Source organism: Dendrobates tinctorius, unplaced genomic scaffold (assembly GCF_039654945.1).
Source record: "Dendrobates tinctorius isolate UK_male_01 unplaced genomic scaffold, ASM3965494v1 ptg000114l, whole genome shotgun sequence".
Lineage (NCBI taxonomy): Eukaryota > Metazoa > Chordata > Amphibia > Anura > Dendrobatidae > Dendrobates > Dendrobates tinctorius.
The window spans coordinates 16,114,104-16,130,943 of NW_027361782.1; the positions used below are offsets into that span (position 1 = coordinate 16,114,104).

The 16,840-nt window shown below is 46.8% G+C and overlaps 1 protein-coding gene across 5 annotated transcripts in view; it reads right to left on the bottom strand.

The window, feature by feature from the left end:
• LOC141101061 (protocadherin-11 X-linked-like) overlaps positions 1 to 16,840 on the bottom strand; it is a 1,762,603-nt gene that overhangs the window by 1,483,425 nt on the left and 262,338 nt on the right. The window contains exon 4 of one of the 5 annotated variants that reach the window (XM_073589875.1): positions 1,375 to 3,367. The exons of the other annotated variants lie outside the window; for them this stretch is intronic. Coding sequence (XP_073445976.1) covers positions 3,362 to 3,367 — 6 coding nt within the window. The 3' untranslated portion in view covers positions 1,375 to 3,361. Of the gene's footprint in view, positions 1 to 1,374; positions 3,368 to 16,840 lie in introns of those variants that run through there. 5 annotated transcript variants of the gene reach the window in all.

Genomic DNA, 16,840 nt, shown 5'->3' on the forward strand with positions numbered 1-16,840 from the left:
AAGTCACTTAGCGAAAAATAAAGAGAGTTAAGAGATGTATAGGAGACGTGGGGCTCTTGCACATGGCGGGTGCAGCCTGCGACAGGCGCTATACACCGAGATTCTGCCCCAGAGGAAAGCTCCCTCATACCTTCAACCAGACCGGGGCAGATCTATTAATCCTGCGTAATTCTTAGACAATGCAAACTTAGACTAGAGGGTCTTAAAATGCCCCAAATTCATAGTGGGTCATGCTGTTTGCTCAATTTGTAAGAAGGTCTAGTCTTATCACGTCTGAGCCCTCTCCATATCACGTTCCATTGTCAGCCATGTAGCCTTATAATAAATATGGTGCAAGTCACGAATGACAGTTTTTTGTGTAAATTACACCAGAATTCTGGAGCAGAAATCTCCAGCAGTGTATGAAGTCGAGTGATATATGACTGGAGATGGACAAATGAAGTAACACTGAATTCTTGAATTTTACAAAAATCTGCACTTCAGCAAATTGGCAACTAGCCGACAAAAGGTAAAAAAAAAAAAAACACAAAAAAAACATGCTTCCTTCACTGCTCGCCCTTCTGCATGCCCCCACTGCTATCTGCCCGCTGTCCAGTCCTATGCGCCTTCGTTGCATCTTTGACCCAGTGTTCTCGGTGCATGTTATGGGGCCTCCTCAGGCCAGAACTAAATTCTACAGCTGTATATATAGTTATGGAGTTTGGTTCAGGAGACCAGCAGGTAGTCCTGACATTGCATTTGGTACCTGGACTGCGAAAGACGGATGTGAAGTCTCCCAATAGCGAGAAGACTGAGTAAGAAGAAGAAAAAAGGAAATGAAAGTTAAGGACCTGTCACACATAGCGACTCACCAGCGATCCCGAAAATGATATCAACTTGTCAGGATCATTGGTGAGTCACTACATGATCGCTGGTGAGCTGTCAAACAGGCAGGTTCACCAACGATCAGCACCAGCGACGCCGAGCGCGCGGCGTCACTGTGTACTTTAGTTACCAGCGTGCTGATGCAGGGAGCTGGTAACTAAGGTACACATCGGGTATCTAAGGGACGAGCGGGCATCTAGGGGCCCTTAGGCCCCTTTCACACGTCCATGTCTCTGGTACGTGTGGTGACAGTTTTCACACGTACCGGAAACACATACCCACGTAGACCCATTCAAATGAATGGGTCTATGCACATGTCAGTGTGTTTCCACAGACCGTGTGTCCGTGGGCAAAACATGCTGACATGTCTGTTTTTTGCAGTCATCACGGACGACAAAACATGCACACTGAGAACACACTTTGATGTCCTCCGTGTGACACGGACGGCCACCGGGGAAGAAGCACTACAGTAAGCGCTGTTCCCCAGCGGCTAGTGCTGAAGCCGGCTGTCATCATTCGCTTTTCTGCTGGGTAGGTGTGGAGGATGGGGGTAACAGTTACAAAATCCACCACCTGCTGTAGTTCGGACTTCAGAGCAGGAGAGAATGAAGACAGCCGGCTTCAGCACCAGCCGCCGGGGAACAGTGCTTACAGTAGCGCTTCTTCCTCGGTGGCCTGTCCGTGTAGTAACTAATGTGGCACACGTGCGCCACACGTAGCACACACACGGACATCTCCGGTACCAGTTTTTCCGGTACCGGAAATATACGGATATGTGAAAGGGGCCTTAGAGAAAGTGAGCAAAAGTGCATCAATAGTGAGTCCAAGGCACACAAAAAAACAATCTAGAAAAGAGATAGATCAGATTAGTACTGACTAGTGGATCGGGCAGAATTTGAATTTGCCTGTTCTCACAGTATTTCCTGCAGGGCTGTGGAGTCGGAGTCGGAGTCGTGGAGTCGGAGTCGGTGCTCATTTTGGTGGAGTCGGAGTTGGAGTCGGTATAAAATGGACCGACTCCGACTCCTAAAATATATAAATTGGGTACAGTAATTCAATGCAGGATGTGCTGAATATTTTTTCATAGGAGTTTGGGAAAGTTATGAAATGTCCTATAAATGGCTGTTCTATTCCTGATCTAAGGCTAGATTCACACACAGCGTTTTTCCTGTGTTTTTTGAGGATACGTTTTTCAGCTGCAAAAGCAGATCAGCTTTTTAAAAAACTGCATCATCTGAAAGGTTTTTGAGCTCATAGATAATGTTTTCAATAGCAAAAGCAGATTAGAAATCTGCTCTATCCATCCATTTATCCATATCTGTCTATCCATTTCGTATCTGTACCAAAAAGAATGAAAACCGGGTAGTACACCAATATATATTCTGTTCTATCTAAATATCTTGATTATGGGATCATAAAAATGATTAAATGTCTGAGGTTCACATTGTACTACAATAAATTTTTCACTTAAATATAAGCAATATGTGTGGGAGTCGGAGTCGTGGAGTCGGTGTAAGGGAAATTGAGGAGTCGGAGTCGCAGATTTGGCTTACCGACTCCACAGCCCTGATTTCCTGGAAATTTGATAATGTCCCTTATTGTCCTGTGGGTTCTTCTAAGGCCCCAGAGCATAATCAATATAAAAACTAAAAAGTAGCCTTACACTCAGCAGTCACTCTTCCGCTCCTCACCGCCATGTGTCCGGTTCTCGCCACATCTTCTGATCCCCCTGCTCTGTCACACTGAGCTGGGACTTCTGGCTTTTGGGAGGTCAAGTCATGCGCTGCCACCTTTGACGCACAAGTGGATTCCACCACAAATGGCAGAAGATTAGAAGGTGAGGTGAAGACCATATCGATGCCATAGAGTAATGGAGGGGTTGAAGAGGTGAGCGATAAAGTGAGTGTAAAGATGAAAAAAAATAATTACCTTTTGATCACCTTTTATGGGTCAGAATGGTGGAGACAAGGAGCCGACATTCTGCTGAATTCACGCAGAAGTGAAAAACAAAAAATTCTGCATTTTGTAGAATGTGGATTTTTGTAAGATTTGTGTAGACTTTATTTGCTCATCTCTATTACTAATCATGGCTGAAAAGCCAAGAATAAGCCAACACCACAAAAGTGCTAAAGTTACTGGTCTGTGGAAACTGTCACTTTCCAATGCGGCATTCCCCTTTAAGGGCACGAGCCGTTCTGTCAGTGCGGAGGACGAGCGTCAGTTCCTGGCAGATGAACATTTCATGGAGTAATTGCTGAGAAGTGGCGGTGGTGCTGGTCAGAGGCCGTCCAGGACAAACACCGCATTAAAGTGCCTGGGGACACCCCCATGGCCCGTGATTTATGGAGAGGGGCAGCCATCTTCCTCTTCTTTACCGTTGGCCGTACAGGATTAGATATATGAATTCTTTGGCACTGATACAATGTCTCATATGGTTCAATTAACTCAGCATAATATAAACAGATGACTGGGGCCGGCGTCGTATATCCTCATCATTTTACGGCTGCGCGAGAAAAAAAAAAGAATCTGAAATACAGTATATCAACTGATAATGTTTAATGCAGTTCAATAATTATCAGCTGTGTTTGGTTAGAAGACGGTCGGCGCCTGATTAATAAACTATGGGACGTGGATCTGCTGATTCATCATTAGGCAATATATTCTATATCATCCGTTATTCAGGCAGCAATATGCCCCTCGTTGTGCGCACAGCTCCGCCCACTTGTCACTCACTGACAGGTCACATATCCAGGCCTCGGCATTAGCTATATTTTATTAAAAGCAGGAAAGGGGCTCACTTACTAAATGACAATGATGTCCCAATATTTATGAAGCAATAGATTGTGGCATGTGTTACAGACCCCGGCGCATGTCAATGCCAAGACGTGATGCATCGGAGCCGGAAACGGACGCGTTTGTGACATTTTATTACGTTGTTGCGATATAATCTGTTGTATTCTCTTCCATTCCTTTATCAGTAAGAGCTGCTCCTGGAGACCCGTGTCCATATATTTCACAAACTGACAACTATTTCATTAGACTTCATGTAATACAAAATGTTCCCAGTAGTGGTCGCTGCAAGGACAATGCAGGACCAGGTCAAGTTATAACAGCCCTGTGCTGAAGATTACAGCATCCTATCTCCTTAAATAGGAAACCAGCCACATGGTAATACACATCTTTCTGCTATTTTCTCTATTTTAACCTCTGATTGTAGCACACAGCGTGAAGAATGGACGATATCCTTTTTTTCTATTGCTACTATGTTTCTTAGGTTACGTTCACATGTTCAGTATTTGGTCAGTATTTTACATCAGTATTTGTAGCCAAAACTAGGAGAAGGTGATAAATACAGAAGTGGTGACGTGTTTCTATTAGACTTTTTCTCTGATTGTTCCACTCCTGGTATTGGCTACAAATACTGATGTAAAATATATGATATTGTGCAGCACACTCAGTCTGTGAAAATACATGGACATGTGAACATTTGCATAGACTGTCACAGGTACGAGCGCTGTCTGTGAAAAACACAGATAAAACTCTTTTGAGAAAAACTGATGTATAAGAACACTGTTTAATATCTGATTTCACACCCACTGAGCTCAAAACCTGCATCTCACATGAAACACTCACTGAGCTCAAAACCTGTAGCTCACATGAAACACTCACTGAGCTCAAAACCTGCAGCTCACATGAAACACCCACTGAGCTCAAAACCTGCAGCTCACATGAAACACCCACTGAGCTCAAAACCTGCAGCTCACATGAAACACCCACTGAGCTCAAAACCTGCAGCTCACATGAAACACCCACTGAGCTCAAAACCTGCAGCTCACATGAAACACCCACTGAGCTCAAAACCTGCAGCTCACATGAAACACCCACTGAGCTCAAAACCTGCAGCTCACATGAAACACTCACTGAGCTCAAAACCTGCAGCTCACATGAAACACCCACTGAGCTCAAAACCTGCAGCTCACATGAAACACCCACTGAGCTCAAAACCTGCAGCTCACATGAAACACCCACTGAGCTCAAAACCTGCAGCTCACATGAAACACTCACTGAGCTCAAAACCTGCAGCTCACATGAAACACCCACTGAGCTCAAAACCTGCAGCTCACATGAAACACCCACTGAGCTCAAAACCTGCAGCTCACATGAAACACTCACTGAGCTCAAAACCTGCAGCTCACATGAAACACCCACTGAGCTCAAAACCTGCAGCTCACATGAAACACTCACTGAGCTCAAAACCTGCAGCTCACATGAAACACCCACTGAGCTCAAAACCTGCAGCTCACATGAAACACCCACTGAGCTCAAAACCTGCAGCTCACATGAAACACCCACTGAGCTCAAAACCTGTAGCTCACATGAAACACCCACTGAGCTCAAAACCTGCAGCTCACATGAAACACCCACTGAGCTCAAAACCTGCAGCTCACATGAAACACCCACTGAGCTCAAAACCTGCAGCTCACATGAAACACCCACTGAGCTCAAAACCTGCAGCTCCACATTATGAAAGTAGGCTTGAAAAATGAAACCAGAAATCAGTCAACATCATATAGCAACTTTAACCTCTCCAAAAGTCTAAAACCAACAAATAAACATATTTCCACGGTAAAGGTGGTATAGTCTATGCAGTCCTCTCTGATAGTAATCTGTAGTACAGTACATTTTAATACATAGTTTAAAGCCATTTCTTGTAGATTTGCAATAATTTTTGGCGGCCATTCGCCATATCAAGACATTAATAAACTCTGTCCTCCATATAGTATAGAGAAATGAAATGTTTTTGCCCCTAATGTTCAATTAAGTTGCACTATAAAAATGATAGATGCGGTAGGATTTATTGCTGCTGGTAGGAGCCCCGGAAGCCTATGTAATTGTGAGTGCTATGAAAGACCGGAGAGATATTGGTGCTCTGTAAATATCAGTTATAACCTGCCTGTTATATTCTGACCCAACACAGAAATCAATGCAATGTACCGCACCTAATGCAGCATCCTCAGGGCTCACACGGTAGGCAATGTGCAGAGTCAACAGAATGCAGAGCGGGCACATTCAGATGGGAATCGCTTCCATCAGTGACACATTGATGGAGAATATAAATGTGATCATCCTGTAAATGTGAATATCTGCAGCAAAGTCAGATTTATCTACAAAATCTTAAGTATCTGCCCGGCTGACACAACACTCCTCTCAAACCCAGGAAAGAAGGTGATTGTTTACAGTTTAGGGTGCGCTGATATATATTAAATTATGTCATTTATAAGAGATGAAAGTGCAATTAATGCCTAAATAAGAAAAGTGTCATGTACAGGAGGTGGCAAGAAGCCATGATGGACTGGAGTGTGCTGCAGATAGAGAGGAGAATTTAAGCAAAGTGCCACAGGTGGAGCAGATAATGGAAGCAAAGTTCTACAGGAGAAGCGGAGAATGGAAGCAAAGTGCTACAGGAGAAGCGGAGAATGGAAGCAAAGTGCTACAGGTGCAGCGGAGAATGGAAGCAAAGTGCTACAGGTGGAGCAGAGAATGTAAGTAAAGTGCAACAGGTGAAGCAGCAAATGGAAGCAAAGTGCTACAGGAGAAGCGGAGAATGGAAGCAAAGTGCTATAGGTGGAGCAGAGAATGAAAGCAAAGTGCTACAGGTGGAGCAGAGAATGGAAGCAAAGTGCAACAGGTGGAGCAGAGAATGGAAGCAAAGTGCTACAGGTGGAGCAGAGAATGGAAGCAAAGTGCTACAGGTGGAGCAGAGAATGGAAGCAAACTGCTACAGGTGGAGCAGAGAATGGAAGCAAAGTGCTACAGTGGAGCAGAGAATGGAAGCAAAGTGCTACAGGTCGAGCAGAGAATGGAAGCAAAGTGCTACAGGTCGAGCAGAGAATGGAAGCAAAGTGCTACAGGTGGAGCAGAGAATGGAAGCAAAGTGCTATAGGTGGAGCGCAGAATGGAAGCAAACTGCTACAGGTGGAGCAGAGAATGGAAGCAAAGTGCTACAGTGGAGCAGAGAATGGAAGCAAAGTGCTACAGGTCGAGCAGAGAATGGAAGCAAAGTGCTACAGGTCGAGCAGAGAATGGAAGCAAAGTGCTACAGGTGGAGCAGAGAATGGAAGCAAAGTGCTACAGGTGGAGCAGAGAATGGAAGCAAAGTGCTACAGGTGGAGCGGAGAATGGAAGCAAATTGCTACAGATAGAGCAGACAATGGAAGTAAGGGGCTACAGGTAGAGCGGAGAATGGAAGTAACAGGCTACAGGTAGAGCGGAAAATGGAAGTAAGGGGCTACAGGTAGAGCGGAGAATGGAAGTAAGGGGCTACAGGTAGAGCGGAAAATGGAAGTAAGGGGTTACAGGTAGAGCGGAGAATGGAAGTAAGTTGCTTCAGATAGAGTGGAGAATGGAAGTAAGGGGTTACAGGTAGTGCAGAGAATGGAAGTAAGGGGCTACAGGTAGAGCAGAGAATGGAAGTAAGGGGCTACAGGTAGAGCGGAGAATGGAAGTAAGTTGCTTCAGGTAGAGTGGAGAATGGAAGCAAAGTGCTACAGGAGAAGCGGAGAATGGAAGCAAAGTGCTACAGGTGCAGCGGAGAATGGAAGCAAAGTGCTACAGGTGGAGCAGAGAATGTAAGTAAAGTGCAACAGGTGAAGCAGCAAATGGAAGCAAAGTGCTACAGGAGAAGCGGAGAATGGAAGCAAAGTGCTATAGGTGGAGCAGAGAATGAAAGCAAAGTGCTACAGGTGGAGCAGAGAATGGAAGCAAAGTGCAACAGGTGGAGCAGAGAATGGAAGCAAAGTGCTACAGGTGGAGCAGAGAATGGAAGCAAAGTGCTACAGGTGGAGCAGAGAATGGAAGCAAACTGCTACAGGTGGAGCAGAGAATGGAAGCAAAGTGCTACAGTGGAGCAGAGAATGGAAGCAAAGTGCTACAGGTCGAGCAGAGAATGGAAGCAAAGTGCTACAGGTCGAGCAGAGAATGGAAGCAAAGTGCTACAGGTGGAGCAGAGAATGGAAGCAAACTGCTACAGGTGGAGCAGAGAATGGAAGCAAAGTGCTACAGTGGAGCAGAGAATGGAAGCAAAGTGCTACAGGTCGAGCAGAGAATGGAAGCAAAGTGCTACAGGTCGAGCAGAGAATGGAAGCAAAGTGCTACAGGTGGAGCAGAGAATGGAAGCAAAGTGCTACAGGTGGAGCAGAGAATGGAAGCAAAGTGCTACAGGTGGAGCGGAGAATGGAAGCAAATTGCTACAGATAGAGCAGACAATGGAAGTAAGGGGCTACAGGTAGAGCGGAGAATGGAAGTAACAGGCTACAGGTAGAGCGGAAAATGGAAGTAAGGGGCTACAGGTAGAGCGGAGAATGGAAGTAAGGGGCTACAGGTAGAGCGGAAAATGGAAGTAAGGGGTTACAGGTAGAGCGGAGAATGGAAGTAAGTTGCTTCAGATAGAGTGGAGAATGGAAGTAAGGGGTTACAGGTAGTGCAGAGAATGGAAGTAAGGGGCTACAGGTAGAGCAGAGAATGGAAGTAAGGGGCTACAGGTAGAGCGGAGAATGGAAGTAAGTTGCTTCAGGTAGAGTGGAGAATGGAAGCAAAGTGCTACAGGAGAAGCGGAGAATGGAAGCAAAGTGCTACAGGTGCAGCGGAGAATGGAAGCAAAGTGCTACAGGTGGAGCAGAGAATGTAAGTAAAGTGCAACAGGTGAAGCAGCAAATGGAAGCAAAGTGCTACAGGAGAAGCGGAGAATGGAAGCAAAGTGCTATAGGTGGAGCAGAGAATGAAAGCAAAGTGCTACAGGTGGAGCAGAGAATGGAAGCAAAGTGCAACAGGTGGAGCAGAGAATGGAAGCAAAGTGCTACAGGTGGAGCAGAGAATGGAAGCAAAGTGCTACAGGTGGAGCAGAGAATGGAAGCAAACTGCTACAGGTGGAGCAGAGAATGGAAGCAAAGTGCTACAGTGGAGCAGAGAATGGAAGCAAAGTGCTACAGGTCGAGCAGAGAATGGAAGCAAAGTGCTACAGGTCGAGCAGAGAATGGAAGCAAAGTGCTACAGGTGGAGCAGAGAATGGAAGCAAAGTGCTATAGGTGGAGCGCAGAATGGAAGCAAACTGCTACAGGTGGAGCAGAGAATGGAAGCAAAGTGCTACAGTGGAGCAGAGAATGGAAGCAAAGTGCTACAGGTCGAGCAGAGAATGGAAGCAAAGTGCTACAGGTCAAGCAGAGAATGGAAGCAAAGTGCTACAGGTGGAGCAGAGAATGGAAGCAAAGTGCTACAGGTGGAGCAGAGAATGGAAGCAAAGTGCTACAGGTGGAGCGGAGAATGGAAGCAAAGTGCTACAAATAGAGCAGACAATGGAAGTAAGGGGCTACAGGTAGAGCGGAGAATGGAAGTAACAGGCTACAGGTAGAGCGGAAAATGGAAGTAAGGGGCTACAGGTAGAGCGGAGAATGGAAGTAAGGGGCTACAGGTAGAGCGGAAAATGGAAGTAAGGGGTTACAGGTAGAGCGGAGAATGGAAGTAAGTTGCTTCAGATAGAGTGGAGAATGGAAGTTAGGGGTTACAGGTAGTGCAGAGAATGGAAGTAAGGGGCTACAGGTAGAGCAGAGCATGGAAGTAAGGGGCTACAGGTAGAGCGGAGAATGGAAGTAAGTTGCTTCAGGTAGAGTGGAGAATGGAAGTAAGGGGTTACAGGTAGAGTGGAGAATGGAAGTAAGGGGCTACAGGTAGAGCGGAGAATGGAAGTAAGGGGCTACAAGTAGAGCAGAGAATGGAAGCAAAGTGCTACTGGTGGAGCAGAGAATGGAAGCAAAGTGCTACAGGTGGAGCAGAGAATGGAAGCAAAGTGCTACAGGTGGAGCGGAGAATGGAAGCAAATTACTACAGATAGAGCAGACAATGGAAGTAAGGGGCTACAGGTAGAGCGGAAAATGGAAGTAAGGGGCTACAGGTAGAGAGGAGAATGGAAGTAAGTTGCTTAAGGTAGAGAGGAGAATGGAAGTAAGGGGTTACAGGTAGTGCAAAGAATGGAAGTAAGGGGTTACAGGTAGTGCGGAGAATGGAAGTAAGCGGCTACAGGTAGAGCGGAGAATGGAAGTAAGTTGCTTCAGGTAGAGTGGAGAACGGAAGTAAGGGGCTACAGGTAGAGCGGAGAATGGAAGTAAGGGGCTACAGGTAGAGCAGAGAATGGAAGCAAAGTGCTACAGGTGGAGCAGAGAATGGACGCAAAGTGCTACAGGTGGAGCAGAGAATGGAAGCAAAGTGATACAGGTAGAGCAGATAATGGAAGTAAGGGGCTACAGGTAGAGCGGAGAATGGAAGGGGCTACAGGTAGAGCGGAAAATGGAAGTAAGGGGCTACAGGTAGAGCGGAGAATGGAAGTAAGTTGCTTAAGGTAGAGAGGAGAATGGAAGTAAGGGGTTACAGGTAGTGCAGAGAATGGAAGTATGGGGTTACAGGTAGTGTGGAGAATGGAAGTAAGCGGCTACAGGTAGAGCGGAGAATGGAAGTAAGTTGCTTCAGGTAGAGTGGAGAATGGAAGTAAGGGGTTACAGGTAGAGTGGAGAATGGAAGTAAGGGGCTACAGGTAGAGCAGAGAATTGAAGCAAAGTGCTACAGGTGGAGCAGAGAATGGAAGCAAAGTGCTACAGGTGGAGCAGAGAATGGAAGCAAAGTGCTACAGGTGGAGCAGAGAATGGAAGCAAAGTGCTACAGGTGGAGCAGAGAATGGAAGCAAAGTGCTACAGGTAGAGCAGATAATGGAAGTAAGGGGCTACAGGTAGAGCGGAAAATGGAAGTAAGGGGCTACAGGTAGAGCGGAGAATGGAAGTAAGTTGCTTAAGGTAGAGAGGAGAATGGAAGTAAGGGGTTACAGGTAGTGTGGAGAATGGAAGTAAGGGGCTACAGGTAGAGTGGAGAATGGAAGTAAGGGGTTACAGGTAGAGTGGAGAATGGAAGTAAGGGGCTACAGGTAGAGCGGAGAATGGAAGTAATTTGCTTAAGGTAGAGAGGAGAATGGAAGTAAGGGGTTACAGGTAGTGTGGAGAATGGAAGTAAGGGGCTACAGGTAGAGCGGAGAATGGAAGTAAGGGGCTACAGGTAGAGCAGAGAATGGAAGCAAAGTGCTACAGGTGGAGCAGAGAATGGACGCAAAGTGCTACAGGTGGAGCAGAGAATGGAAGCAAAGTGATACAGGTAGAGCAGATAATGGAAGTAAGGGGCTACAGGTAGAGCGGAGAATGGAAGGGGCTACAGGTAGAGCGGAAAATGGAAGTAAGGGGCTACAGGTAGAGCGGAGAATGGAAGTAAGTTGCTTAAGGTATAGAGGAGAATGGAAGTAAGGGGTTACAGGTAGTGCAGAGAATGGAAGTATGGGGTTACAGGTAGTGTGGAGAATGGAAGTAAGCGGCTACAGGTAGAGCGGAGAATGGAAGTAAGTTGCTTCAGGTAGAGTGGAGAATGGAAGTAAGGGGTTACAGGTAGAGTGGAGAATGGAAGTAAGGGGCTACAGGTAGAGCAGAGAATTGAAGCAAAGTGCTACAGGTGGAGCAGAGAATGGAAGCAAAGTGCTACAGGTGGAGCAGAGAATGGAAGCAAAGTGCTACAGGTGGAGCAGAGAATGGAAGCAAAGTGCTACAGGTAGAGCAGATAATGGAAGTAAGGGGCTACAGGTAGAGCGGAAAATGGAAGTAAGGGGCTACAGGTAGAGCGGAGAATGGAAGTAAGTTGCTTAAGGTAGAGAGGAGAATGGAAGTAAGGGGTTACAGGTAGTGTGGAGAATGGAAGTAAGGGGCTACAGGTAGAGTGGAGAATGGAAGTAAGGGGTTACAGGTAGAGTGGAGAATGGAAGTAAGGGGCTACAGGTAGAGCGGAGAATGGAAGTAATTTGCTTAAGGTAGAGAGGAGAATGGAAGTAAGGGGTTACAGGTAGTGTGGAGAATGGAAGTAAGGGGCTACAGGTAGAGCGGAGAATGGAAGTAAGGGGTTACAGGCAGAGTGGGAATGGAAGTAAGGGGCTACAGGTAGAGCGGAGAATGGAAGCAAAGTGCTACAGGTGGAGCAGAGAATGGAAGCAAAGTGCTACAGGTGGAGCAGAGAATGGAAGCAAAGTGCTACAGGTGGAGTGGAGAATGGAAGCAAAGTGCTACAGGTGGAGCAGAGAATGGAAGCAAAGTGCTACAGGTGGAACGGAGAATGGAAGCAAAGTGCTACAGGTGGAGTGGAGAATGGAAGCAAAGTGCTACACGTAGAGCGGATAATGGAAGTAAGGAGCTATAGGTAGAGCGGAGAATGGAAGTAAGGGGCTACAGGTAGAGCGGAGAATGGAAGTAAGGGGCTACAGGTGGAGCAGAGAATGGAAGCAAAGTGCTATAGGTGGAGCGCAGAATGGATGCAAACTGCTACAGGTGAAGCAGATAATGAAAGCAAAGTGCTACAGGTAGAGCAGATAATGGAAGTAAGGGGCTACAGGTAGAGCGGAAAATGGAAGTAAGGGGCTACAGGTAGAGCGGAGAATGGAAGTAAGTTGCTTAAGGTAGAGAGGAGAATGGAAGTAAGGGGTTACAGGTAGTGTGGAGAATGGAAGTAAGGGGCTACAGGTAGAGCGGAGAATGGAAGTAAGGGGTTACAGGCAGAGTGGGAATGGAAGTAAGGGGCTACAGGTAGAGCGGAGAATGGAAGCAAAGTGCTACAGGTGGAGCAGAGAATGGAAGCAAAGTGCTACAGGTGGAGTGGAGAATGGAAGCAAAGTGCTACAGGTGGAGCAGAGAATGGAAGCAAAGTGCTACAGGTGGAACGGAGAATGGAAGCAAAGTGCTACAGGTGGAGTGGAGAATGGAAGCAAAGTGCTACACGTAGAGCGGATAATGGAAGTAAGGAGCTATAGGTAGAGCGGAGAATGGAAGCAAAGTGCTACAGGTGGAGTGGAGAATGGAAGCAAAGTGCTACAGGTGGAGCAGAGAATGGAAGCAAAGTGCTACAGGTGGAACGGAGAATGGAAGCAAAGTGCTACAGGTGGAACGGAGAATGGAAGCAAAGTGCTACAGGTGGAACGGAGAATGGAAGCAAATTGCTACAGATAGAGCAGACAATGGAAGTAAGGGGTTACAGGTAGAGCGGATAATGGAAGTAAGGAGCTACAGGTAGAGCGGAGAATGGAAGTAAGGGGCTACAGGTAGAGCGGAGAATGGAAGCAAGGAGCTACAAGTAGAGCAGAGAATGGAATTAAGGGGCTACAAGCAGAGCAGAGAATGGAAGTAAGGGGCTACAGGTAGAGCGGAGAATGGAACAAAGGGGCTACAGTTAGAGTGGAGAATTAACAGGCTGCACTTGGAGTAAAGATATAATTTATTAAAAACAAATTTGCATTTATAAATCAAATAAATCAGGATAAATCGGCTCCATTCATAGAAAGTCAGATTCTTTGGCCCTAATAACTTTACATTTTGGAGAGTTTAGCAAATTAGCCCTGATACACTTGACACATATCAAGCGTCTATTGACCACAAGCTTAATTCGAATCTTTGGATGTAACTACCATGCACAATTATTCTTCTTTGTCCCTTGGGAAGTCCACCCCATGTCAGAATGATAGACTGCATGATGGGCCGGGGCAATTTCTAGGGACATCATAATAAAGAATTATATGGGGCAGGGCTCCAGTCAGAGCGTCCTTTACACGGACACTCGGGGTACAGGACAATAACAGTGACACTTGGGGTACAGGATAATGACACTGACACTCAGGGTGCAAGATAATGACACTGACACTTGGGGTACAGGCTAATGACTGACACTCGGGGTACAAGATAATAATGTTGACACTTGGGGTACAGGATAATGACACTGGCACTCGCGGTACAGGATAATGACCATGACACTTGGGGTACAGGATAATGACACTGACACTCGGGGTACAGGATAATATCATTGACATTCGGGGTACAAGATAATGACGCTGACACTCGGGGTACAGGATAGTGATGCTGACATTCAGGGTGCAGGATGATGATGCTGACACTCGGGGTGCAAGATACTGACACTTGGGGTACAGGATAATGACACTGACACTTGGGGTACAGGATAATGACGCTGACACTCGGGGTACAGGATAATGACGCTGACACTCGGGGTACAGGATAGTGATGCTGACATTCGGGGTGCAGGATGATGATGCTGACACTCGGGGTGCAAGATAATGACACTGACACTCGCGGTACAGGATAATGACACTGACACTCGCGGTGCTGGATAATGACACTGACACTCGCAGTGCAGGATAATAACACTGACATTCGGGGTACAGGATAATGACACTGACACTTGGGGTACAAAATACAACTTTCTGGATTTTTGTGTCATATACAATGTTTTGGGGGCATACAAAGAAATCACGGGACACCACAGCAAAGGTCTATTTGGGCCTCCCATCTTCCCAAAAAAATATTTGATGAGTGGCAGGTCATATGCCCCAGTTTTTCTAAACAGAAAGAAGAACATATAAGGTGCCACATACAGTCATTATGACCCTACTGAAGCCCCTTAGTGTTCCACTCATGATACGCCTATCATGGCGATTATAGAGTAAGATACTCCTAAAAATGCCCCAACCACACACAGTATGATATCTTTGTAGGTACGTGAGTCGACATGGGGGTGGTCCGCTTTAAGACTCGAGACGGAGACAGAATTGCGTCCAACAGGTCTTCTTTATTGACTGTCCTCACGACAACCATAGCAATACATCGCAGCAACTTCACAGTTCTCCGTACACAGGCCCGGGTACCTGCACCTTTCTTCCCTTTAGTAGTGGCGTCCCTCACGGCTCTTCTGCTTTGGCTGCCCTAGGCCTATCTACCGCCTGCGTTTCACCAGTCCGAGTACGTCGTCCGTCTACGTCGTCCGTCTGGTACCCCCGGGGCCTTGTCTGTCCTGCGGTACTTCTTGTCGGGGCCACCTGCCTTGAATGTCTGTTCTCCTCAGTCCCTTCTAGAAGCTCTCCTCCGTTGTCCGTCTTGTCTTTTTGCCTCCGCTCTTCTTGAGCTCCTCACCCTGGACTAGAACCCTCTGGAACCCTCTCTCTCCTTTTTATCCCCTCTCTCACACTGGGGATTTCCCTCTCGAGTTCCTGTAACCCTGCCCCCCATGACTACGCAGTTTCCTAAGCCCTAAGCTGTTGTTTAGCCCTGTTCTCACAGCTCTCTCCTGCCATCTTGTGGTCAAACCCTGGTATTACACTCATTCTCCACTTTTCCCAGCTGTTCCCCTTTTGCTAATACAAACATCCATCTAAAGTGCACCAACCACCTCTTCTCGCTACAGACAAGTTCGTACGTCAGGTCACCTTCCCTACATCTTCACAGTGAATCCCCCTGGCAATATTTCATGCCACACCCCCCAACCCCCACAAGTTCCGTGTAATGACTCCATAGTGCCCCTAGCAAAGTATAACATTCCTAACACACAGAATCATGACCGACACAATGTGTAATGGCCCCCACTCAGAATGATGCTTCCACAGCCTTGAGTCAGTAGGATGGCCCCCACAGTCCCCTATTATGATAGCCCCCAAAGTCTCCTAATATTATGGCTCCTACAGCCTCATAATATGATGGCCCCCACAGGTCCCTAATATGATGGATCTCACAGTCCTTTAATATGATAGTCACCTAATATGCTGCCTCTACACAGTGCTCTAATAAAATGCATCCCACAGTCCCTTAATATGATGCTCCCCACAGTTCTCTAAATTGACGGCTACCACAGTCCAATAATATGATGACCCCACAGTCCCCTAATATGATGGTCCCCTAATATGATAGCCCCCAACAGTCCCCTAATATGATGGTCCCCACAGTCTCCCAATAGGATGGTCCCCACAGTCCCCTAATAAGATGGTCCGCAAAGTCGCCTAATATTATGGCCCCCACAGTACCCTAAAAGGAGGACCTCAACAGTCCCCTAATATGATAGTCCCCACAGTTCCCTAATAGGATGGTCCCCACAGTCCTCTAATATGATGATCCACACAGTCCCCTAATAGGATGGTCCCACAATCCCCTAATATGATGGCCCCCACAGTTAACTAATAGGATGGTCCCCGCAGTCCCTTAATATGATGGTCCCTATACTCCACTAATATGACAGCCCCCACAGTCACCTAATAGAATGATCGCAACAGTCCCCTAATAGGATGGTCCCACAGTCCCCTAATAGGATGGTCCCCACAGTCCCCTAATATGAAGGTCCCCATACTCCCCTAATCTGATAGCCCCCTCATTCCACTAATATGAAAGCCCCACATTCCCTTAATATGATGGCCTCCACAGTCCCCTAATATTATGGTCCCAACAGTCCCCCAATATTATGGTCCCCACAGTCCCCTAATAGGATGGTCCCCACAGTCACCTAACAGGATGGTCCACAGAGTCCCCTAATAGGATGGTCCCACAGTGCCCTAATATGATGACCCCCACAGTCCCCTTATATGATGGCCCTCATAGTTAACTAATATAATGGCCCCACAACTCCCCAATATGATGGCCGCAGAGCCCCCTAATAAAATGGCCCCCACAGTCCCTTAATATGATGGCCCCCACAGCCCCCTAATATGATGGTCCCACAGCCCCTCCAATATAATGGCCCCACAGCCCCCCTAAAATGATGGTCCCCACAACCCTCTACTCTGATGGCACCCACAGTATCCTAATAGGATGGTGACCACAGTCCCCTAATAGGATGGCTCACACAGTTCACTAATATAATGGACCCACAGCTCCCCAATATGATGGACTCACAGCCCCCTAATATGATGGTCCCCACAGCCCCTAATATGATGGGCCTCAGTTCTTATGATTCTCCCACCAGTATTGATATGTAACAAACACTATGTACCTACACTCGCTCCCCCCGGGGCTTTTCTCGTCTGTGCAGTGTGAGAACTTTGCACAGTAGGCGTATTGTAATAACATTCTCGCACCTG